We start from the raw sequence: 25,818 nt of genomic DNA, 5'->3' as shown, positions 1-25,818 counted from the left end.
TTCATCCTAGCTAAAAGTATTAAAGGGATACTTCTCCCCAAAAAGAAAATTTTGTCACCACTTACCCTCAAGATGTTCCAAACCTGTATGAGTTTCTCTCTTCAGTTGTACACAAAAGAAGATATTTCAAAGAATGTTGGTAATCAGACAGTAGACGATAGTAGGAAGTCAATGGCTACAATTTCAATGGCTATGTTGCTGCAATTTCTCAAACAAATGGTCAGAGTAGTCTTTGAATATGGTATGTGAGTGCTGTACGCAGTCAGGTGACGTGTCTGTGGCTGGCAGGCCTAAGCAATGGGCAAGCTCTAAAGCCCAAACTTCTGCCCCTTTAGCTGTGTTTCTATGCTTGTCCTCCTCCATCTTTTCAAAGGCTTCGTCTCCATAATGGTTGGTCTTAAAGTGTAACACAGCTCAAAGGCAAAGTAAAATAATTCTCGGTAGCAAAGAGGATGTCATCTGCAGGTGCCAAGCGTCCTTTTGCGTTAAACGCTGCATTGCGTTGTGTTGTCAACAAGGGCAACAGGCACAGCCATCAAATGCAATGTCACATACCCTGTTCTTTGAGTTGAGCTCTCAAGCTACTGACGGGTATATGGCAAGTCATCTGTACTTGCCATTTTTTGTGACCCACGTGTTTTCCTGCAAGGACAGGGAATAAGAAATTCTGGCCTCATTTTGACAACACAGTGCAGATAAATAAATTTGTAGTAGACGATTGTGACAAAATCACCTTTGATAACAAAAATCTACATGCTACCTGACAGTTCCAGAGAGGATTCTAATAATTAAATAAAACTAAATCAGATCTAGTAAAGGAACTATATTTCAAGGGAAAGACAGGTTACAACTGAGAAGAATAAATTTAAGGCAGAATTTGCTGTGATTTGTCGGAGCACTGAAGCCACAAGACAGGGTAGCAATATATGCACTATACTGTACCATGAAAATCAGAATGTGCCATTGACAATCAGAACAATCAGTCTGATTACCAACATTCTTTAAAATATCTTCTTTTGTGTACAACAGTAAAAAGGAACTCATACAGGTTTGGAATAACATGAGCGTGAGTAAGTGATGACAGTATTTTCATTTTTGGGTGACAACATTAAATAGCATTTGAAAAGAAAACATACACCAGATACAAGTCAAACTAGAAAAAAAAAAAAAAAAAAAAAAAACCACACAATTTATACTTAAGAGTAAAAAACATTTGTATTTTAATATATGTAAAAAAAAATAAATAAAAAAATAAAGGGGGCAATTGTGTTTAATGATAGCGATGCAGATATTACACACCTTAGCTTAAAAAAAATGGCCCTTTTGGGTCTGATGCAGCAAACTTAGTTTTAACAAAAGTTTTAACTCAGTTAAACTTTTTTTTTTTTTTCAGAAAAGATCTTTCAAAACTAGTCCCCTTTCGAATAGGAACTCTACACTGCGTCTTGGATGGATGCTATGGGGACACCATCAGCGTATCCGATGTGTGGAGCACATGTGAAAGCACTCCAATCTGATTGGTTGGCGAAAGTCCATGATGTCATTAGTGGGAGCACCCGGAATTATAAGAGGGCATCGTAGCACATGTCATCAGCTTTTTTGTTTTTAGGAGCTGTTTGTTTTGTTAGCGTGTGGTGAAGGCAGGATCATGGAAAATTCTAGCAAACATTTTAGGAAGTTTGTGCCTCCGTAACCCAGGTGTTTGACACCTGAGGACACACACAACCTTGTGCCTTTACTGCTTGGGAGAGGAACATGCGCATTCAGTGCTTGAGGGTTCGGAATGCACCTATTGAGATAAATTCACAATGAAAAAGCTTTGTTCACATTTTTCCCTATTCTTAAGAGATGTGGAACAAGTGTCTGCGCTCTATGTCTCAGGCCCCGCTGTTGTCGGAGCAAAGCGGAGGCTTCAGTTGTGGGGATCACAGGTCGAGCTCTGGTGCGCTGTCTAGCCAGGATTTGCTGTCTCTCGACATCCAGTCAAGAGGAAGTGGATGTGGTTAAAGAAGGTGAGGAAAGTGTGTGTATGGATTCTTCTCAACTTGCCAGCTCAGCATATAAGGAATTGCTGGACCTCATGGCCCGTGCCACAGCCAGATTGGATCTGGCTTGGGGTCGCTAATGGTAGGCTGGATAAGTGCTTCCTGTTAGGCCATGGTCTCCCATCCCCCATGAGTCTTCCATTCCTTCCCACCTCCACGCTGAAGTGGAGAAATTGTGGAAGAAGCCATATTCTGCACGGATATAACTGTTTCATCATTCTATGGTAAATGATGACAATTTGTAGATTGAAAAGCCTTCTGATTGTATCGTTGCGCACAGTGTTTCTCCTGTTTGTCAGTGCTGAATCACTAGTTTAAATCACAGAGACATTTGTGTTCTTTGCAGAAATCAAACGCTTCTCACTGGATCTCACAGCGCTGTTTAGTGGTCGAGTGACTGAGACCAATCAGCGAGTACACGCATCTGCTCTAGTAAGCTTGCGCTGCCCTGCCGTTTCAACTTTGGGTCGAGCGGATAAATGATTTGTGAGGCAGGCATCCCCGCGGCATGGTGGAGTGGGTATTTTGTTCCCCATAGCGTCCACCCAAGACACAGCTTAGAGTTCCTATTCTAAACGGAACATCTCAGGTTACTACATTAAATGTGGCTCCATCACTGCAACTTCCCAAACATACACACACAAGCTGGATGTAGGCTTTATTAGTTTATTGTCAAATAGGCTACAGCGCTTCACAGCCGTTACATATCACATAATTGATTGGTCCTGGTTAACTACTTCACTAAAATGCTCCCACATGGTATTTTTCTATCCTTCCTTTTGTTTAGTTTGTAATTCTCCTTATTGAAATTTCTCTAGGATCTGTTTTGCTTCCATTGGATGGACAAAAATGATGAGAGAATCTAAAAAATATCTTAATTTGTGTTCCGAAGATGAATGAAGGACTTAGAACAACATAAGAGTGAGTAAATGATGAAGGAATTTTTGGGTGATGAATAAACCGCATGATAAAAGATGAAAAATAAAGCAGTACAATATAAACCTTAACAGTGAAAACAAAGCTCCAGCACTGACCTTCATCATTTTTGAGTTTGTCAAGTTCCCCTTTCTCTATTAGTCCCTCGCTCTCCTTCACAAATGCAATCATCCCTCCAAACGGAGATGAAAGAATCTCCTCTATAAACTCCTGTAAAATGACATATCAACAAACAATGGTTACTTACATGACAATAAGAAAAGCAATGTCCTACTACAAGACAGCTGTCAGTCTGAACCGATACTTAGTATCCCAGAATGTACCTGTGTTCTAGCTAGTAGGAGCTGCTGAAAGCCCTCAACCTCTTTACTGTCATCAGCTGCTCTCTCCTTTATAACACACAAAACATATCATCATGATGCATTCTGATACAGTCTTAACAGTTAATAAATAGACTGTGGTGTGCAGTATTTCAGATACATGTATTTAAAATATGTAGGCTATTTGAAACACAAAATGCTATTTTGTATTTTCAAGTCTTTCAAAGAAATCAAATGTATTTTGCATTTAAATACATTTAAGTTGACTATTTTTGTATTTTCAAAATACATAATATACTTTGTGCCAGTCACACTCTTTATTAGGCTGCTGATTTCCTGTACCAACTAGTTAGCCAGTCAGTCTTGATAGTTAATTGGTTTATGGTTATCAACTAGCAACTCAAATGTGTTTAAGAATTACTGCTTGCTAGGACTGGGTGATACGACGATATATATCGTGGAATTGATTTAACTTTTTTTTATATCGTTTATATATCACGTAAGCATATCCATGCAGCTTTTAGTGGGCAGGAGTTATTGACACATTAGAGCAATAAAGAAACATGGACGAATGTGTAATAAAGAGTGGGACGTGCTTGATGTTAAAAAGAGCTATTAAAAGTGCAATACTGCACAAAAGAGAACTCGTATTTAGTATTCACACACTGACAGGCAGCTTTCTGTGCACAGGTAAATGGTCAAATGCGCACAAAAATATGTCAAAATCTGAGTATACACATAAACACAGGCGGTTTATGTTTTGAGTGAAGGTAAACAGATGGGAGAATTTGATATGTATCAATTTATTTGGTCCGTGCTTAAGCTCTTATAGTCCCTGTAAAGGCAATTCTAAAAAAAAAATCTAAACGCATTATAAATGTTAGAAATGTATTGCTAAAACATATTACAAAGACTGTGAACTGTGAAGTACTGAATTGTGGAGTTAGACCGTTAAACAGTTTTTCACCATTGCTGTGTTCCGGATTTTTTGGGGCGGGGCTAAAATGGGGGCTTGATGACGCACTGGAGCCCCTGAGCTCCTGGACACGCCCCTATTTGATGACGCACTGGAGCCCCTGAGGCTGCCCCCTCCCCTATCAGTTCTCCGCTCAATCGCGAGTTGCTAGCTAGCTATGCCTTCATCACGGAAATGCATATTACCTGGATCCGATCACTTACAAAACAGATCGGTGTCCTTATTTAAATTTCCGAACAACGATCATCTCAACAAGAGGTGGATTAATTTTGTGAAAAGCCACCTTGATGGAGAGCTGAGGATCACCACCAACACCCGCCTCAGTAGGCCTAGTGATCATTTTACACAGGATAGTTTTATAAACTTTCGTCGGAGACAACTGGAATTCACTGATAATCCGCTGTTACTGGTGAATGGGGCCGAACCGACTATCTCCCGCCTCGGCCTTCATCCTCCCGTCGCGCCGACAACTGGTGCCATCATCGGCAGTGCGTGCGCGCGAGTCAACTTTTCCGCGAGTGGGCGTGGTTTCAGCGCAGCCAGCGGACATGCCCCCAGCGTTTGAGAGCAGAGACCACTGCTCATTTTTTCAAGATTTTGATCGCTTATTTTATTTACTTGGCTGCTTTTTTTTATCATTCAAATTTGGCTGGGTGGCTAATAACACATTTTTCTGTGGTGTGACAAACTCGGAACACATACTTAATTTTGACTTTACAGGGACTTTAAAGTGACTAATATTTTGCTGCTGTCTGTGTCCTTAATCAAACAACAAAAGAAAAAGAAATTCACTCACTGCACTTGACGGAATAACTTTTGTAGCTTTAATAAATATTACTGTGTATTTAATTCATACAGTGAAGACTATGCAGTGTTTTACTTTACTTTATTCAACTTCTGTATTATTTCTTATTTCTGTTAGGTAGACCTACCTGAAAAACTTAGCACTCTTTATTTAATTTGTCTCTTTGTATTTATTTGCCCTATTGCTTTCATTTTATTTTATTAGTAAAGGTTTACTTGTCTTCAATAATTACTTGAGAACTTTTTACTTGCATTAATACTTATTATTAGATTTTGCTGTGCTATCGAAACTGGTATTGAGAATAGTGTAATTTCACCTGTATCACTTGGTATCGTAACAACCTTATTTCCATGCAAAAAAACAACAACAACAACAACAACAACAACAAAAAACATAATATATATTGTTATTGTGAAAATTACTCATATTGTGATATAAGATTTTGGTCATCTAGGCCATTCCTACTCTTTGCTAGATAGCAGGAAATGTTCCCAGTTTTACATGTGATTTAGCGGCATTACATCCGAAAGAGTAGCCTGGGTGCCAGCCCGAACCCCGCCCACAACATTTTTTGGTCGGGAAGTTCGGTCTGGACTCGATCCGTTGAGGAGTAATTATGCTCGGCTCCCAAAAGGCCGAGCCAATCAAATTGCCAGGGCGGGCTTTAATCGATGATGGACAGATGATCTGCGGTTACGTAATCACCCACGTCACCAAAGAGCGCTTGATTTGAATTAGTTTACAACAAAGACGACTGCAGCTGGAGAATTGAGATTTCACGAGTTCACACTTACAAATAAGTCAGATAGAATAAATACGTATATGACGTACTGTCCGAGGAGAGGGCTGTGGGCTCGGTATTCATTTTAAAAGAGGAACAGAGAGCCGCGACATTTTGTTGGTTGAAAATATGAATGAAGAACATGCGTCATTTACTCCGTTGCTCTGATTGGTTGTAGGTCTATCCAATTGAGTGCAGAGTTTTTTTTTTCCTGGTTCGGTTGAGACGCCCCATAATCAAATCTCTATGGAGCAGTATCAGACTCACATTCTGACTAGAATATGAGTATGACGAAGTCAGGCTACCGAAAGAGTGGACTTGGATGAAGATTACGAAGGGTTAGGGTTCCATTTGGGACAGGGCCTAAAATAACTTTTCACCACAAGTAATGGGCTGCAGTGTTACCTGGTCAGATATAAATATGAAGTGGTACCCAGATGACAACTTGAAACCGTCTTTTTTGAAAATTTGGTGGGAGGTAGGTGAAATGAAAACAGTTTCTAAGCAGTTATACACACCAAAATGTTTTTTTGCATTCAGAATAGGTCCAGACAGATTTCAGCCTAATAGTGATACTTCACTAAATGGTCAATTTCACATGTATTCTGTGTATTTCAAAATACAAAATACTGATTGTGTATTTAAATAAATAAAAAATTCCAGAGTATTTGGTATTTCATTTTGATCCATTTCAACTGAGGTATTTTATATTATATTTTGAAAACATGTATTTATGCATTTCTGGCAGTGTGGTATGTGAGTAACCTTACCATGAGCACATTGAGCATCATGTCATAGTTGTTGATGAGGAAGATGAGCTGGTCTCGTCTAGAAGGAAACTCGGCCGCCATTTTCAGCACAAAATTCTCCACCTCAATCTGGAAATCATATCCATGTCAGGTTTCAATATGAGCCACTTCACCTTTCGAGAACACAGAGGGATTTCTGTTCTGCTTACCTGCAGCTGTCCGAGTAGCGTGTTAGTCCTCTCATTGGGAAAGGTTTGATTTATGCTGACAATAGCAGAGGAGAATTCAGCATACCGGCGTGTAATCTACACAAACAAGAAGCAAAAACAGATGATTTATGCCACATACATGTAAATGTGCATTCATATCACACTGTATGGAAAGAACACAGCACATGTAAGTATCTAAAAATAAAAGTTTTTCTTAAAAATTGAGCATTGTTTTTAGGACGGATTTGCTGAATCAGCTGAATCATACATATTTCCCTCATTAATTGAATATTTTATCTTCATACACGGAATGTAAAAGTATAGCTTTGTTACAGTTTTTACTGAGATGTATCTCATATGTTCACATATCAATACATTTAATGCATGTTTGGTAGGAATAAAAATAAAACTGTTTAAATGGAACAATTGTTATTTCATTTTCAAATCTAAAGACAACATGAGCATAAATGAGCATAATCTTTTAATAATAATTGACGATTGGCTGAGGTCTAGTTGTGAACATATAAAATGTTTGCACTACCAGAAAACCTTTTTTTTGGGGTGTGGTATTTCGGCATGTGTTTGTGTATGAGGCTTCGTACATAGTGTGGTCTGGTGTCCAGTACACCCAGTTTCTGAGGGTCAGTGTTTCGAATGCTCTGGATGTTCATCTCCAAAATGAGCTCAAATCTTGGCCACAACAATTCTAGCACAGCCTCCCAGTACCTGCACAATACAAATACAAAAACAAAAGCCATTTATAAAGATAAATCAACCACAGAAACACACAAGTGTCATGAAACTGGCAGGTAATGCAGAGGAGCTTGTATGTGGGCGATCTGAGATCTAATTTCCAGATCCCACCACCTTTATTATTATTATTATTATTATTTATCTCAAACAATCAACATAGTTATACAACATACAAAAAATAATTAAAACCGCGAAATAAAACAACCATCACAAAAACAAAAACAAAATAAAAGTAATAAATACATAAATAAAAGATAATAGTAATAATAATAATAATAATAATATCAAAATAAAAGATTTGTTTGAGCTTGTTTCTCCTCATAATTTAAAGTAGTGATGAAATGGAAGTAGAGACTGATTTTTTCTTCTGTATTGTGACGTACTGTATATCAGAGTGAAACAGATTATCAAAAAAGAAAAAAAGTTGTTGACTGGATTTTAATAGTGGATGTAGCAGAACAGAATGTAAACTAGCAGTCAACTGTAATAGAGGTAAAAAGAGTAGGGTTTAAATATATTTATTACCTGTCGCTATAACTTCATTAAACAGCGTTTATTTTAAGGGAACTTTTTGTCTGTATAGTGAAATATAGTGACTAAAAGCCTGCAAAAGTCTTGGACATGCAATATGTATAGGACACATATAGGGAGTGAGAATGTGGTGAACATTCTCTTGTCTCCTCACCAGTGTAACAGAGCATTACGCTTTGTTTTGCTAATGTTGGAGGCTCTTCCTAGAGAAGTGGCTATGATGGCGATGGCATGCAAAGTGATAGAATATAATTTAAGAATTATAACCCACTAAATTGCCACTGTTGCCTTTGGGTTGCTTAGTTGGGGTTTAAAAGACACTTAATATTCAGTAATATTATAAATTTGGCTACAATGAGACTATTGGATGAGAACAAAAACTTGAACTGAATTGAGCTGGATGATGACACCACTGTTTTCTGCAGAGCTGCTGGAATATATACTGTAACTTGCAACATTGACACGGTTATATAAATAAAGGTGATTTGAAGTTAAAAAATAAGATCAAATATAGATGCATACAGCAATTAAAGGGGCCAAGCAACACAGAGGCAGAATGAGGAGCAAAAAATCAAGGCAGCAATCATCAGACAACTACAAAAAGTAAAGACATTGTAGCCCATAAATACAATCACTTGTAATGTGACACAATTGGTTATTAGTTTTGAACAATAGGTGACACTCACATCAGATTGATTTGATGTGGTCAGTGCTGGGTGACAATTACACAAAGTTTTGTGTCAATATGTTAAATCTTTCCAGAGATGAGATGCAGATTGGCATTATGCCATCAAATTTTACGATGCGGTATGCTAAAACAGTGAATTAGAAAACCTTTATTTATCCCACAATGGGGAAATTCGTTTGAGGAGAAAAAATACAGCATAACATGAGGAGAGGTGAGGAGAAAAAAGGCAACCCCCAGACTATGCTCCTCTTTTTTTCTTTTTTTTTTTTAGAATTTTTTTTTAGAAGACGACCTGACTCGAATTTTGTGAAAATTGGGCAAACAATCTAGGAGTTGTTTGAAAAAGTAGGTTTCTACTATGTTCGGTTTATATTCTATGTTCTCAGCATGAACCAAGGAATCTATTAAGACCAGTTTCATTAAAATATGCATGCGCCACTGAATCTAAAAAGACCAGTCTGATGATTTTTGGTCAAACTGTTCAGTTATAAGCAGATAAAACTCTATAACTCGATGTATATAAAATGTTCATATCTCATGACTTCTAGGTGGCACTGTGCCAAAACTGAACAGATACTGTCAGGTCATGGTTGTCATTACAAACACCAAGTTTAGTCAGAATACATTAAAGCATTGACGAAATATAAACTCACGTCCATTTTGCTGTGTTGTTTGTCAAATTTGTTCTCATGTTAATTTAGAACGGTGTGACAAATTGGCTTGAATGCTTTGGGTTTTTTTTTTTACATTTTCGTCAAAATCAGCGCAACGTTTAGGTGGAGTTTGAAAAAGTAGGTTTTTAAAATCAGTGTTTGGGGTCCAGCTGACCCCACTGGACTTTTCCTTAATTTTAAAAAAAAACTGTTACCTTCATCTCAGGGGCATGAAACTGTGACATTTCCTAAATAATCTATCTAAACAAGCAAAAAAAAAAAAAAAAAAAAAAAAAAAAAAAATCTGGGCTTGATTTGGTTGTTCTAAAGGTGTGTAATTTTTTTTTTTTTTACCGTTTAAGGTGTTTGGAGTCAGATTGACCCCACATTGAAAATGAATGGGAAAATGAAAAATTGTTTTTCATATTGTTTGTCAAAATAATAATAATAAATCCAGTATAAATCTGCAATTTCTACATTTAAATCAAGGTCTGGTCCTAGAGCATAAACACAAACTGGAACGAACTTTCTATCTCATATACACACACACACACACACACACACACACACACACACACACACATGAGTGTGACTGCAACAGAGAGCATTTTTAGAGTTGTTTTTTTCTGAGTGACACACACAAAACTAAAGACTCATAACTCCAAAACTATAGCAAGGAGATTCAATAGGTATCGTTTGATAGAAAACTTTTCAAATTTTGCATTACATTTTGACATTCTCATCCCGAGAAACTGCTGATAAAAGACAAAATATATATATATTTTTATTATGAATTTGCATATCTTTCTTTGACATGCAATAACTCGGGAAGGAAATCCACTAGGAGGAAAATAATTTATACTCCAAAACTATAACAATGAGAGTCAAAAGATAGGCATCGTTTGATAGAACACTTTTTAAAGTTTAAGAAAATATACATTACATTACATTTGGATATTCTCATGCTGAGAAACGATAATATATATATATATATATATATATATATATATATATAAATATTGTTTTTTGATTTTTTCGATTATTTGACATGGAATAACTAAGAAAGGAAATAAGGTAGGAGAATTTTTTTTTTTTTTTTTTGTGAAGTCCCTCTACATGTGAGCTTTATTTGGATCACATTTTGTGGTGATTGCATAAAGTTATCAAAAGTTACAGAATTTGGAACCAAGATAGCATTTTTGTTCAGTCCTTGACACCCCCTAATGGGCATTTTTAAAATTGTTACTCCATGAGGAATATCTTGTGATAAACACAATAGATTATGTTCATTTTGGGCTCATTTTAATTGTAATAATATGCTGTATAAAATGATGTGCCATTTTCAACGATCTGTGAATGTTTCATGAGCTGTATGATGTTTTTGACACATTGCAGTACATAGTAAAAAAATATTTTTTTTATTTATCAGCAAATATCTCTAAGAGTATCACTAAGGAGTTAATCAAATTGGCTACATTCATTGTAAATGAATCTATTGGAATCACTCTATTGGATATATGTGGTCATTGCACTTTCTTTCTTTAACTATAATTCCTAAAGTTTTTCCACAAACCTGCAGATGACAGTATTCTATCCCTAACATATACTGCAATGTCCAAAAACAATTTAGATTGAATTAAGATCATCATTTAAGTAATTTTTTCACGAAAAAAAATATTTTCACTTATAATATCACTTAATGGCGTAGTGAAGTAATTGTGCAGTAAATAGGTAAAAAACTACTAAATATCCACAAAAACACAGCATAAATGTTCAAGTTGAGAAGTAAAAAAAAAAAAAAAAGATATAAAGTTTGCCATGTAAAAACTTTATATTTCCTTATGCAATTGCTCTGTAAAAGTTCGGGGTCTATCTGACCCCAAACACCAAAAAAAACGTAAACCCTACTTGTACACCGATTAAGGGTTAAAGAAGATCAAAATGGCGGACAGGAAGTTCGGCCAACTATGGCAAAATTGGTATCTATGTTCTTGGCATGACCCACGGAATAGTCAAATATTTTATATAAATAAAAATACTATTAAATTTTTACTAAGTTGGTTTGCTGGCCATAAATGCAGTGAATTTATGATAAATCTCAAGCACTAAAACTTGCAGTTATAACTAGAAAAATGCATTTCCGGAGGAACTGCGAAGTGTGCTTGCTCGGGTGCGGTTCACTAACGTTAGCAGGTAGTGGATAAGGGTGCGTTGAAGTTTGCTTGATCTGAGAATTTCAACAATAGTACTTTTTTCAAGATTGTGAAAAGTTATGTGCATTAAGAGACATGTCTGCAATGTAGACTAGTGCCAATGGCATTGTTTATGTGGCTTGGTTGTTGGTTTTGAAATAATTGGTTATGAATATACAGCAGAGAGTGGGAGTGTTTTGGGTGATGAAATAGTAGCCTATTGAAAAGAAGTTGACAGTCTTCATTTACTGTATCCAATAAGCCAATACAAAACTCTCACCCAGCTGTTCTGTGGTTGAGTGTTCCCTTTGATTAGGAACAAATTTACTATCTCAAATTAAGGTCTACCGTAATTAGTGATGCTTTGATTGCTGCTGTCAAGATGGTTGTCATCACCTACACAGAAACGCTGATTTTTATAGCCTACCGTCAGTCCTCATATTGTAATTAAATGAAAAACGCTATCAGTTTCACTATTAGCTTACTCTAGCGATGCAATCGCAACAACATGGATAACGCTGTTTGGCCTTGCCTAACTTTATACAACCATTTCAGGGCTTGAATTTCGGTGCGGGAATGTGGGGATTGCGCATAATTTAAACCATTCCCGCAAGGTTAGCTTTTATAGTGCGAGAAATTCCCGCACAAATACATCCGCTTCATCTCAGAGTAAATGATTAAAAAATAAATTCACAGATGCGAGAAAAAAGATGTCAAACTGTCTTTTATTTTCGAATTTAATTCCTCAATTAGCGCTGGACCGGCATTTTCTGTCTTCCGCTGAGTCCTGGCCGTAGACAGATCATATGCTTCACGCTGTCAATGCAGTGGTCTGCGTTGCGCTGATCTTATTCACACTATCGAGTGTAGGTGCAGCATTCTAACATTGAGTCATAATGAGCTGTTTGTGAAGAAATTATCCGCTTCCAAATCATGTCATTTTAATCACGAAATTGATCAGCTTGCAGCGTAACAACATTGAATGTTCAGCCGAACAGCTGATCATAGCTGTACAGGGCGCCTTATTATTTTTCATCTCCATAAATATATCTAGTAGTAAAGCTAATGCAAGAGCTAGAAATCTATTAATCTTTTGCTGATACTTCCTTGTCATCATGGAGAGCGCAGTTCATGGTTGCATAGCAACGACAGACGCCACGGGAGAACAAGCGCTTGTCGAAAGGAGACAGCGGCGCGCTCGCGCTTTCCACTTGTTTTTACACATCTAAGGTGCGTTCCATTCGACAGGGTCCATACGCAGTGTTCACTGCTCCCCTACTCCCTAAGCACGGTATATCAGTTGAAGTGGACTTCACTGACAATAACCGCTCATTTGAAACGCCCTGCAAATGTCATCAAAGAAAGTCAACGATGGGGTCGCCCAGATTATATAACATAAATATATATAGGACTACATTCATATTTTAATTTTATATTGTTAATTTCATATTTTCATATTATATTATATATTTACAATTATATTGCACTATTTTACAACTACCTAAAATAAAATCACTTTACTTCACAAACTAGCTAAGCTGGCTGCATTCACTGAGGTAAATTATAATCATCAAAAATAGTATGTAATATTCACAACAATAACCGTTAAAAATACTGTCGTTTGTATAACAATGGCGAAATGTATGAATACTTACACACATACGTAAACTCCTCCATCGTTAGTTATGACCGTTCTGACTGGTGATGACGTGCTGCGCGAAATGACAGTTGGGTGATCATCGCTCTCCACTTCCTGTGAAGTGATGTATCAATGTTCCCTTATTCCCTATGCCGTGCGCATGTGAACATGTTCGCTACCTTCGGATTGGAATCTCACTTAAGATGGCGGAAAACCCTGTGAAGTCCACTTCGCAGTCCACAACGCACCTCTAGAGCGACGTTGTTGATTGTTTGAGCATGTGACTGCACGTTTCTCCTTGTTTTCTATGGTTATGCGCAGCATATTTCCCGTGTGCACAAACACAGCCACAGACAATGAATTGTTTGTTCGGTTAGCGAAGAAGAGCATGATGTATTTTTTTGTTATTAACTGTTTTGAGAACTGGAAATGCACAATTCATGCATACAAATCTGTATATATTAATAAATGAAGATGATTAAATTAGACCAATGCAAAAAACGAAATTCATGCCTGCATTTATTAAGACAAACCTAGTAAAAACGAATGCAGTCTATACACGGACTTGGCAGCTCTGTGAAATGTAATACAACAGTGCCACCTACTGTCTAAATGCATTAACATTAAAAGTGTGAGGTGGAACTCTTGCATAGACATAGGTAAATGGGTTTGTCAATTAGCCTGAAATAAAAAAAAAATGTAAAAATCAGATCTTGTGCATCCTCACATTGGAGTCCCGAGTTCATGTACAAAGTTTGGTTTCGATACGTGACAGAGTTCCTGAGATATGGACGACTTCCTGTTTGGCGACTACACCGCCGATTTCGTTTGGCTGTGACGGGCAAACGCTTCCGAAAATCAAAAATCCTTCTAGTAACTTTTGTGAGGCTTGGTCCAAGGATCATGTACGTCCAGTTTCGTGATGTTCGGACCAAATTTGTGACCTGTGAAAATTTTGTTTCGCTTTCTGTTCAATCCAATATGGCGGCCAAATGACATGGACTCGTGATGTCATCTTCGCGAGCAACTTACACCGGTACTGACCGGACGTTTTAAAGTTGGAACGGTGTCTCTGTCTCAAAGGGCCTAGGCGCAGGAGCTGACCAAATAGCTGGGGGGGGGGGGGGGGGGGGGTTGCCAAATTATGTAAAATTTTGTAATGTTTTTTTTTATTTTTTTATCTTGTACATCCTCACATTGGAGTCTCGAGTTAATGTACAAAGTTTGGTTTCGATACGTGACAGAGTTCCTGAGGTATGGACGACTTCCTGTTTTGGCAACTACGCCACCGATTTCGTTTGGCTGTGACGTGCAAACGCTTCCAAAAATCAAAAATCCTTCTAGTAACTTTTGTGAGGCTTGGTCCAAGGATCATGTACGTTTAGTTTCGTGAAGTTCGGACCAAATTTGTGACCTGTGAAACTTTAGTTTCGCTTTCTGTTCAATCCACTATGGCGGACAAACGACATGGACTCGTGATGTCATCTTCGCGAGCAACTTACACCGGTACTGACCGGACGTTTTAAAGTTGGAACGGTGTCTCTGTCTCAAAGGGCCTAGGCGCAGGAGCTGGCCAAAATTTTTCTCCCGGGAATAATAATAATAATAAGAAGAAGAAGAAGAAGAAGAAAACTTAAGAAGAACAATAAGTGTGCTGCTTTCAGCAAGCACACTTAATAAGAAAACTTAAGAAGAACAATAAGTGTGTTTGGCCTTAACGCTGTTTGGCCTTGTCTAAATGTATATGACATATGCGCCATATGCTAGAGTTACACATCCCGCTGCCATTTCAGGGCTTGAATTTCAGTGCGGGAATGTGGGGATTGCGCATAGGTTAGCTTTTATAGTGCGAGAAATTCCCGCACAAATATATTCGCTTCATCTCAGAACAAATTATTAAAAAATAAATTCACAGATGCGAGAAAAATTCTGTCAAACTGTCTTTTATTTTCGAATTTAATTCCTCAATTAGCGCTGGACCGGCATATTCTGTCTTCCACTGAGCCCTGGCCATAGACAGATAATATGTTTCACGCTGTCAATGCAGTGGTCTGCGTTGCGCTGATCTTATTCACACTATCGAGTGTAGGTGCAGCATTCTAACATTGAGTCATAATTAGCTGTTTGTGAAGAAATTATCCGTTTCCAAATTATGTCATTTTAATCACTAAATTGAAACATTAAAAAACTATTTGCTCTTTATGGTGTGCGAGTGATAGAGCGCGGCAGCAACGAACCAACTGATCAGCTTGCAGCGTAACAACATTGAATGTTCGGCCGAACAGCTGATCATAGCTGTACAGGGCGCCTTATTATTTTTCATCTCCATAAATATATCTAGTAGTAAAGCTAATGCAAGGGCTAGAAATCAATTAATCTTTTGCTGATACTTCCTTGTCATCATGGAGAGCGCAGTTCATGGTTGCATAACTTGAATAGCAACGACAGACGCCACGGGAGAGCAAGCACGAAAGTAGACAGCGGCGCGCTCGTGCTTTCCACTTGTTTTTACACATCTAAGGTGCATTCCATTCGACAGGGTCCATACGCAGTGTTCACACTGCTCCCCTACTCCCTGAGCACTGACAATAACCGCTCATTTGAAACGCCCTGCAAACGTCATCAAAGAAAGTCAACGACGGGGTCGCACAGATTATGATATAACATAAATATATATAGGACTACATTCATATTTTAATTTTTATTATTATATTATATATTTACAATTATATTGCACTATTTTACAACTACCTAAAATAAAATCACTTTACTTCACAAACTAGCTAAGCTGGCAGCATTCACTGAGGTAAATTATAATCATCAAAAATAGTATATGTAATATTCACAACAATAACCGATAAAAATACTGTCATTTAACAATGGCGAATTGTATGAATACTTACACACACGTTAGTTATGACCGTTCTGACTGGTGATGACGTGCTGCGCGAAATGACAGTTGGGTGATCATCGCTCTCCACTTCCTGTGAAGTGATGTATCGATGTTCCCTTATTCCCTATGCCGTGCGCAGTGCCCTTCGAACTGAACATGTTCGCTCCCTTCGGATTGGAATCTCACTTAAGATGGCGGAATACCCTGTGAAGTCCACTTCGCAGTCCACTTACGGTCAAATGGAACGCACCTCTAGAGCGACGTTGTTGATTGTTTGAGCATGTGACTGCGCGTTTCTCCTTGTTTTCTATTGTTATGCGCAGCATATTTCCCGTGTGCACAAACACAGCCACAGACAATGAATTGTTTGTTCGGTTAGCGAAGAAGAGCATGACGTATTTTGTATAAAGTTTTTTTTTTTGTTTTTTTGTTATTAACTGTTTTGAGAACTGGAAATGCACAATTCATGCATACAAATCTGTATAATATAAATAAATGAAGATGATTAAATTAGACCAATGCAAAAAATGAAATTCATGCCTGCATTTATTAAGACAAACCTAGTAAAAACGAATGCAGTATATACACTGACTTGGCAGCTCTGTGAAATGTAATACAACAGTGCCACCTACTGTCTAAATGCATTAACATTAAAAGTGTGAGGTGAAACTCTTGCATAGACATAGGTAAATGGGTTTGTCTATTAGCCTGAAATAAAACAATTTTTAAAAAAATTCAGATCTTGTGCTTCCTCACATTGGAGTCCCGAGTTCATGTATAAAGTTTGGTTTCGATACGTGACAGAGTTCCTGAGATATGGACGACTTCCTGTTTGGCTGTATGAATTGTATGCAACAATTGTATGTATGTATTTGTCACGTTTATTGCGTTATTTGATTTAAAAAAAAGATAATAAAAACACTTGCTTGTCATATTTATTTACTTTTTACATTTATATGTGAAAATAAAAGAGAACAAAACACTACACAACACATTTGTTTATTCAAATATAGATATAACGGTATATATAAATAAATAACCAGGCGTCTGGTCTTATAAATGATTGTTTTCTAACTCACGTGCACCGTTGCCATGGTGACATTTTTGTTTATTTTTCATTCGCGCTCTATCGCCTTATTGTGTTGGATTGTGGGAAATAGTGTCTCAGCAAGTGTACATCGTATGTACACTCGAATTCAGAGAGGATTGGGTAAAAGTAGTGAAGAATGGAGGGAATGATGTCGTTCACTCAGAATTCGGACACCTCTACAAAATGGCCGACACCCTAAATAGTGCACTATATAGTGGATAGGGAGCGATTTCAGACACAGCTCTTGTCATCATGGAGAGCGCGGTTCATGGTTGCATAGCAACGACAGACGGCACAGGAGAACAAGCGCTTGTGGAAAGGAGACAGCGGCGCGCTCGCGCTTTCCAATTGTTTTTACACATCTAATGTGCGTTCCATTCGACAGGGTCCATATGCAGTGTTCACTGCTCCTCTGCTCCCTGAGCACGGTATATCAGTTGAAGTGGACTTCACTGACAATAACCGCTCATTTGAAACGCCCTGCAAATGTCATCAAAGAAAGTCAACGACGGAGTCGCGCAGATTATGATATAACATAAATATATATAGGACTACATTCATATTTTAATTTTTATTATTATATTATATATTTACAATTATATTGCACTATTTTACAACTACCTTCCTGTGAAGTGATGTATCAATGTTCCATTATTCCCTATGCCGTGCGCAGTGCCCTTCGAACTGAACATGTTCGCTCCCTTCGGATTAGAATCTAACTTAAGATGGCGGAAAACCCTGTGAAGTCCACTTCGCAGTCCACTTATGGTCAAATGGAACGCACCTGTTGATTGTTTGAGCATGTGACTGCGCGTTTCTCCTTGTTTTCTATTGTTATGCGCAGCATATTTCCCGTGCGCACAAACACAGCCACAGACAATGAATTGTTTGTTCGGTTAGAGAAGAAGAGCATGATGTATTTTGTATAAAGTTTTTTTTTTTGTTGTTGTTATTAACTGCTTTGAGAACTGGAAATGCACAATTCATGCATACAAATCTGTATATATTAATAAATACAGATGATTAAATTAGACCAATGCAAAAAACGAAATTCATGCCTGCATTTATTAAGACAAACCTAGTAAAAAACGAATGCAGTATATACACTGACTTGGCAGCTCTGTGAAATGTAATACAACAGTGCCACCTACTGTCTAAATGCATTAACATTAAAAGTGTGAGGTGAACTCTTGCATAGACATAGGTAAATGGGTTTGTCTATTAGCCTGAAATAAAACAATTTTTAAAAAAATTCAGATCTTGTGCTTCCTCACATTGTAGTCCCGAGTTCATGTATAAAGTTTGGTTTCGATACGTGACAGAGTTCCTGAGATATGGACGACTTCCTGTTTGGCGACTACGCCGCCGATTTCGTTTGGCTGTGACGGGCAAACGCTTCCGAAAATCAAAAATCCTTCTAGTAACTTTTGTGAGGCTTGGTCCAAGGATCATGTACGTCCAGTTTCGTGAAGTTCGGACCAAATTTGTGACCTGTGAAACTTAAGTTTCGCTTTCTGTTCAATCCAATATTGCGGACAAACGACATGGACTCGTGATGTCATCTTCGCGAGCAACTTACAGCGGTACTGACCGTACGTTTTAAAGTTGGAACGGTGTCTCTGTCTCAAAGGGCCTAGGCGCAGGAGCTGGCCAAATAGCTGGGGGGGAGGGGGTTGCCAAATAATGTAAAATTTTGTAATTTATTTTTTATTTTTTATCTTGTACATCCTCACATTGGAGTCTCGAGTTAATGTACAAAGTTTGGTTTCGATACGTGACAGCGTTCCTGAAATATGAACTACTTCCTGTTTTTGCGACTACGCCACTGATTTCGTTTGGCTGTGACGGGCAAACGCTTCCGAAAATCAAAAATCCTTCTAGTAACTTTTGTGAGGCTTGGTCCAAGGATCATGTACGTCTAGTTTCGTGAAGTTCGGACCAAATTTGTGACCTGTGAAACTTTAGTTTCGCTTTCTGTTCAATCCACTATGGCGGACAAACGACATGGACTCGTGATGTCATCTTCGCGAGCAACTTACACCGGTACTGACCGAACGTTTTAAAGTTGGAACGGTGTCTCTGTCTCAAAGGGCCTAGGCGCAGGAGCTGGCCAAAATTTTTCTCCTGGGAATAATAATAATAATAATAATAAGAAGAAGAAAACTTAAGAAGAACAATAAGTGTGCTGCTTTCAGCAAGCACACTTAATAAGAAGAAGAAAACTTAAGAAGAACAGTAAGTGTGCTGCTTTCAGCAAGCACACTTAACTAGAATGTACATTTCCTGAAGAAAATGTGAAATGGTGCTTGCAGTGGCAAAATTCGGCACGGTTGCTAGGGTGCAGTTAGCTATTTTTTAGCAAGATGATAACATGATAAGCATGTGACTAATATAATGCTATGGTGTTGCTAGGCGGTTGCTAGGGTATTCTGGGTGGTTGCTATGCGGTTGCTATGTTATTTTTGGTGGTTGCTATGGTGTTGCTAGGCGGTTGCTAGGGTATTCTGGGTGGTTGCTAGGGCGTTGCTAGGCAGTTGCTAGGGTATTCTGGGTGGTTGCTATGGTGTTGCTAGGCGGTTGCTAGGGTATTCTGGGTGGTTGTTATGGTGTTGCTAGGCGGTTGCTAGGGTATTTTGGGTGGTTGCTAGAGCGTTTCTAGGCAGTTGCTAGGGTATTCTGGGTGGTTGCTAGGGCGTTGCTAGGGTGTTCTGGGTGGTTACTATTGTGTTACTAAGTGGTCGGTAGTTGTCACAGATGATTACTATTGGAGTTCTTAGCATTTTCTTGGCATTATTTAGCACTTGCCCAATCGCTATTAGCATGTAGCTATTCACAGCTAGCATGTGTAGCATGTTGGAATTCCTGTTTGCTAGCATGAGTCAAAAGAGCCATCCCCCATCTCTATACGATGTTCTGATGCAGAGATATAGGTCTTGTAAAATGGTTGCTAGGGTACTCTCTTTGGTTGCTATGGAGTTGCTTGGCAGCTGCCAATGATGAAACTGCAAAGGCTTCTTGTCACTATGAATGATATAAACCAACTCCCATGCCTCTGTGACATTCAGAATGGAAGATATCCCTCTTTGGATTTTGGTTGCTAGGGTACTTTGTTTGGTTGCTATGGAGTTGATTGGCAGCTACTAATGATGAAACTGCAAAGGATTCTTGTCAGTATTAATGATATAAGCCAACCCCCATCTCTATACGATGTTCTGATGCAGAGATATAGGTCTTGCAAAACGGTTGCTAGGGAACTCTGTTTGGTTGCTAGGGAGTCGCTTGGCAGCTGCCAATCGTGAAACCCCAAAGGCTTCTTGTCACTATGAATTATATAAACCAACCCCCATCTCTATACGATGTGCTGATACAGAGATGGGGTATTGCTAAATAGTTGCTAGGGTACTCTGTTTGGTTGCTATGGAGTGGTTTGGCAGCTGCCAATGATGCAACTCCAAAGGCTTCTTGTCAGTATGAATGATACAAACCAACTCCCATGCCTCTGAGACATTCAGAATGGAAGATATCCCTCTTTTGGATTTTGGTTGCTAGGGTGCTCGACAATGTTTGCTAGGGAGGGGCTTGGAAGTGTTGAGGTGATTCATGATTGGCTGTTTGCTGCCCTGAGTCAAATGAGACCACCCCCATGTTTCTATGACAATTCAGTCTGGAGATATCTTTCAATGGAAGTCTATGGAACTTGTTGCTAAGGGGCTCTAAATGGTTGCTAAGGCGTGGCTTGATAGCTTCACAATGATCCTGAGAGACTGATTGGTCGTCTGAGTAAAATGAGCCCTCCCCCTTGTCTCTATGACACTGTGATCCAGAGCTACGTTTAATAAAAAGTCCCTATGCAATTTACCATAGTAGGAAAAGCATGTGTGTTTCACGGGACGTTCCTTCCCCATAGTAAGTCAATGGGGCAACTTTGGGCATCTCCTGCCCCCCAGGGGTGCAACTTTTACCCCATTGTGAGGTATGTTCTTACAGAGCCTGTCAGCCTCTTCAAATGTGGCAAATCACACGTTTCTGCGAAATCCTCGCTCAGAGCTACGTGTGGTCAAAGTTCGTCGCAATGTTAAGTCAATGGGACTTTTTTGGCCACTTTTTCGCCCCTGGGGCGAACACCGCACCCCAGATCGCTTAAAAAAGTCATAGCACACCTCTCCTTAATGAGCCGGTCGATTTGACACCTCACTCAGGGGTCTGAGACAAACGGTGCGGGGCGAGTTACGCGCCAAACTTTGTGTGGAATAATAATAAGAAGAACTAGAATGTACATTTCCTGAAGAAAATGTGAAGTGGTGATGCAGTGGCAAAACTCGCCACTTGGTTGCTAGGGTGTGGTACATGATTGCATACGAGCCAACAAACATGTCTGTACGATGTTCTGGTGCTGAGATATGGCTTATTCATGTTGTTCAGGTGGTTGCTAGGGTGTTCTGTGTGGTTGCTAGGGCTTTGCTAGGTGGTTGCTAGGGTGTTCTGGGTGGTTGCTATGGTGTTCTGGGCGGTTGCGATGGCGTTGCTAGGCGGTTGCTAGGGTATTCTGGGTGGTTGCTAGGGCGTTGCTAGGCAGTTGCTAGGGCGTTGCTAGGCAGTTGCTAGGGTGTTCTGAGTGGTTGCTATGGCGTTGCTAGGTGGTTGCTAGGGTATTCTGGGGGGTTGCTAGGCAGTTGCTAGGGTATTATTGGTGGTTGCTAGGCGTTGCTAGGTAGTTGCTAAGGTATTCTGGGTGGTTGCTAGGGCGTTGCTAGGCAGTTGCTAGGGTGTTCTGAGTGGTTGCTATGGCGTTGCTAGGCGGTTGCTAGGGTATTCTGGGTGGTTGCTAGGGCGTTGCTAGGCAGTTGCTAGGGTGTTCTGGGTGGTTGCTATGGTGTTGTTAGGCGGTTGCTAGGGTGTTCTGGGTGGTTGCTATGGCGTCGCTAGGCAGTTGCTAGGGTGTTCTGAGTGGTTGCTATGGTGTTGCTAGGCGGTTGCTAGGGCGTTGCTAGGGTATTCTGGGTGGTTGCTATGGTGTTGCTAGGAAGTTGCTAGGGTATTCTGGGTGGTTGCTATGGTGTTCCTAGGTGGTTGCTAGGGTATTCTGGGTGGTTGCTAGGGCGTTGCTAGGCAGTTGCTAGGGTGTTCTGGGTGGTTGCTATGGTGTTGCTAGGCGGTTGCTAGGGTATTCTGGGTGGTTGCTAGGGCGTTGCTAGGCGGTTGCTAGGGTATTCTTGGTGGTTGCTAGGGCGTTGCTAGGCAGTTGCTAGGGTATTATGGGTGGTTGCTAGGGAGTTGCTAGGCAGTTGCTAGGGTGTTCAGGGTGGTTGCTAAGGTATTATGGGTGGTTACTATGGTGTTACTAAGTGGTTTGTAGTTGTCACAGATGATTACTATTGGAGTTCTTAGCATTTTCTTGGCATGATTTAGCACTTACCTAATCGCTATTAGCATGTAGCTATTCACAGCTAGCATGTGTAGCATGTTGGAATTCCTCTTTGCTAGCATGAGTCAAAAGAGCCAACCCCCATCTCTATACGATGTTCTGATGCAGAGAAATAGGTCTTGCAAAATGGTTGCTAAGGTACTTTGTTTGGTTGCTAGGGAGTGGCTTGGCAGCTGCCAATCATGAAACTCCAAAGGCTGCTTGTCAGTATGAATGATATAAACCAACTCCCTTGCCTCTGTGACATTCAGAATGGAAGATATCCCTCTTTGTATTTTGGTTGCTAGGGTACTCTGTTTGGTTGCTAGGGAGTGGCTTGTCAGCTGCCAATCATGAAACTCCAAAGGCTTCTTGTCACTATGAATGATATAAACCAACTCCCATGCCTCTGTGACATTCAGAATGGAAGATATCCCTCTTTGGATTTTGGTTGCTAAGGTGCTCGACAATAGTTGCTAGGGAGTGGCTTGGAAGTGTTGAGGTGATTCATGATTGGCTGTTTGCTGCCCCGAGTCAAATGATACCACCCCCATGTTTCTATGACAATTCAGTCTGGAGATATAACTTTGATCAGTTGCTAGGGTGTTCTGGGTGGTTGCTATGGTGTTGCTAGGCGGTTGCTAGGGTATTCTGGGTGGTTGCTAGGCAGTTGCTAGGGTATTCTTGGTGGTTGCTATGGTGTTGCTAGGCAGTTGCTAGGGTATTCTGGGTGGTTGCTAGGATGTTGCTAGGCAGTTGCTAGGGTGTTCTGGGTGGTTGTTAGTGTATTCTGGGTGTTGCTAGGCAGTTGCTAGGGTATTCTGGGTGGTTGCTATGGTGTTGCTAGGCGGTTGCTAGGGTATTCTTGGTAGTTGCTAGGCGGTTGCTAGGGTATTCTTGGTGGTTGCTAGGGCATTGCTAGGCAGTTGCTAGGGTATTCTGGGTGGTTGCTAGGGCGTTACTAGGGTGTTCTGGGTGGTTGCTATGGTGTTGCTAGATGGTTGGAAGGGTATTTTGGGTGGTTGCTAGGGAGTTGCTAGGGTGTTCAGGGTGGTTGCTAAGGTATTATGGTTGGTTACTATGGTGTTACTAAGTGGTTGATAGTTGTCACAGATGATTACTATTGGAGTTCTTAGCATTTTCTTGGCATGATTAGCACTTACCTAATCGCTATTAGCATGTAGCTATTCACAGCTAGCATGTGTAGCATGTTGGAATTCCTCTTTGCTACCATGAGTCAAAAGAGCCAACCCCCATCTCTATACGATGTTCTGATGCAGAGAAATAGGTCTTGCAAAATGGTTGCTAAGGTACTTTGTTTGGTTGCTAGGGAGTGGCTTGGCAGCTGCCAATCATGAAACTCTAAAGGCTGCTTGTCAGTATGAATGATATAAACCAAGTCCCATTCCTCTGTGACATTCAGAATGAAAGATATCCCTCTATGGATTTTGGTCGCTAAGGTGCTTGACAATGGTTGCTAGGGCGGAGCTAGAAAGTGTTGTGGTGTCTCGTGAATGGCTGTTTGCTGCCCTGAGTCAAACTTGTCTTAACCCCATCTCTTTATGATGTTCTGATGCAGAGATATAGGTCTTGTAAAATGGTTGCTAGGGTACTCTGTTTGGTTGCTATGGAGTTGCTTGGCAGCTGCCAATGATGAAACTGCAAAGGCTTCTTGTCACTATAAATGATATAAACCAACTACCATGCCTCTGTGACATTCAGAATGGAAGATATCCCTCTTTGGATTTTGGTTGTTAAGGTGTTCGACAATGGTTGCTAGGGAGGGGCTAGGAAGTGTTGAGGTGATTCATGATTGGCTGTTTGCTGGCCCAAGTCAAATGAGACCACCCCCATGTTTCTATGACAATTCAGTCCGGAGATATCCCTTTGATATCTTTCAATGGAAGTCTATGGGACTTGTTGCTAAGGTGCTCTAAATGGTTGCTAGGGCGTGGCTTGATAGCTTTACAATGATCCTGAGAGACTGATTGGTCGTCTGAGTAAAATGAGCCCGCCCCCTTGTCTCTATGACACTGTGATGCAGAGCTATCTTCAATACAAAATCCCTATGCAATTTACCATAGTAGGAAAAGCATGTGTGTTTCACGGGACGTTCCTTCCCCATAGTAAGTCAATGGGGCAACTTTGGGACGCTCCTGCCCCCCAGGGGTGCAACTTTTACCCCATTGTGAGGTATGTTCTTACAGAGCCTGTCAGCCTCTTCAAATGTGGCAAATCACACGTTTCTCCGAAATCCTCAATCAGAGCTACGAGTGGTCAAAGTTTGTCGCAATGTTAAGTCAATGGGATTTTTCGGCCGCTTTTTCGCCCCTGGGGCGAACACCACACCCCCGATCGCTTATAAAAGTCATAGCACACCATTCCCGAATAATCCGCACGATTTGACGCCTCATTCGTGGGTCTGTGACAAACGGTGCGGGACGAGTTACGCGCCAAACTTTTGTCCAGAATAATAAAAAGAACTAGAATGTACATTTCCTGAAGAAAATGTGAAATGGTGCTTGCAGTGGCAAAACTCGCCACTCGGTTGCTAGAATGTGGTACATGATTGCATACGAGCCAACAAACATGTCTGTACGATGTTCTGGTGCTGAGATATGGCTTATTCGTGTTGTTCAGGTGGTTGCTAGGGTGTTGCTAGGGTGTTCTGGGTGGTTGCTAGGGTGTTCTGGGTGGTTGCTAGGCAGTTGCTAGGGTGTTCTGGGTGGTTGCTATGGTGTTGCTAGGCGGTTGCTAGGGCGTTGCTAGGGTATTCTGGGTGGTTGCTAGGGCGTTGCTAGGCAGCTGCTAGGGTGTTCTGGGTGGTTGCTATGGTGTTGCTAGGCGGTTGCTAGGGTATTCTGGGTGGTTGCTAAGGCGTTGCTAGGCAGTTGCTAGGGTGTTCTGGGTGGTTGCTAGGGTGTTGCTAGGCAGTTGCTAGGGTGTTCTGGGTGGTTGCTATGGTGTTGCTAGGCGGTTGCTAGGGTATTCTGGGTGGTTGCTAGGGCATTGCTAGGCAGTTGCTAGGGTGTTCTGGGTGGTTGCTATGGTGTTGCTAGGCGGTTGCTAGGGTATTCTGGGTGGTTGCTAGGGCGTTGCTAGGCAGATGCTAGGGTGTTCTGGGTGGTTACTATGGTGTTGCTAGGTGGTTGCT

General features: G+C 40.2%; 1 protein-coding gene across 1 annotated transcript in view; it reads right to left on the bottom strand.

Moving 5' to 3' along the window:
• vps52 (VPS52 subunit of GARP complex) overlaps positions 1-25,818 on the bottom strand; it is a 65,180-nt gene that overhangs the window by 2,300 nt on the left and 37,062 nt on the right. The window contains exons 14-18 of the mRNA XM_079879279.1: positions 7,424-7,547; positions 6,822-6,917; positions 6,634-6,741; positions 3,305-3,370; positions 3,080-3,191 (exon numbers count right to left, since the gene is read on the bottom strand). Coding sequence (XP_079735405.1) covers positions 3,080-3,191; positions 3,305-3,370; positions 6,634-6,741; positions 6,822-6,917; positions 7,424-7,547 — 506 coding nt within the window. The remainder of the gene's footprint in view (positions 1-3,079; positions 3,192-3,304; positions 3,371-6,633; positions 6,742-6,821; positions 6,918-7,423; positions 7,548-25,818) is intronic.

The sequence above is a fragment of the Squalius cephalus genome (genome assembly GCF_949319135.1).
Source record: "Squalius cephalus genome assembly, chromosome: 8".
In the NCBI taxonomy this organism is placed as follows: domain Eukaryota; kingdom Metazoa; phylum Chordata; class Actinopteri; order Cypriniformes; family Leuciscidae; genus Squalius; species Squalius cephalus.
The sequence above is the reverse complement of the archived record's forward strand: the minus strand, read 5'-3'. Positions and strand labels throughout refer to the sequence as shown.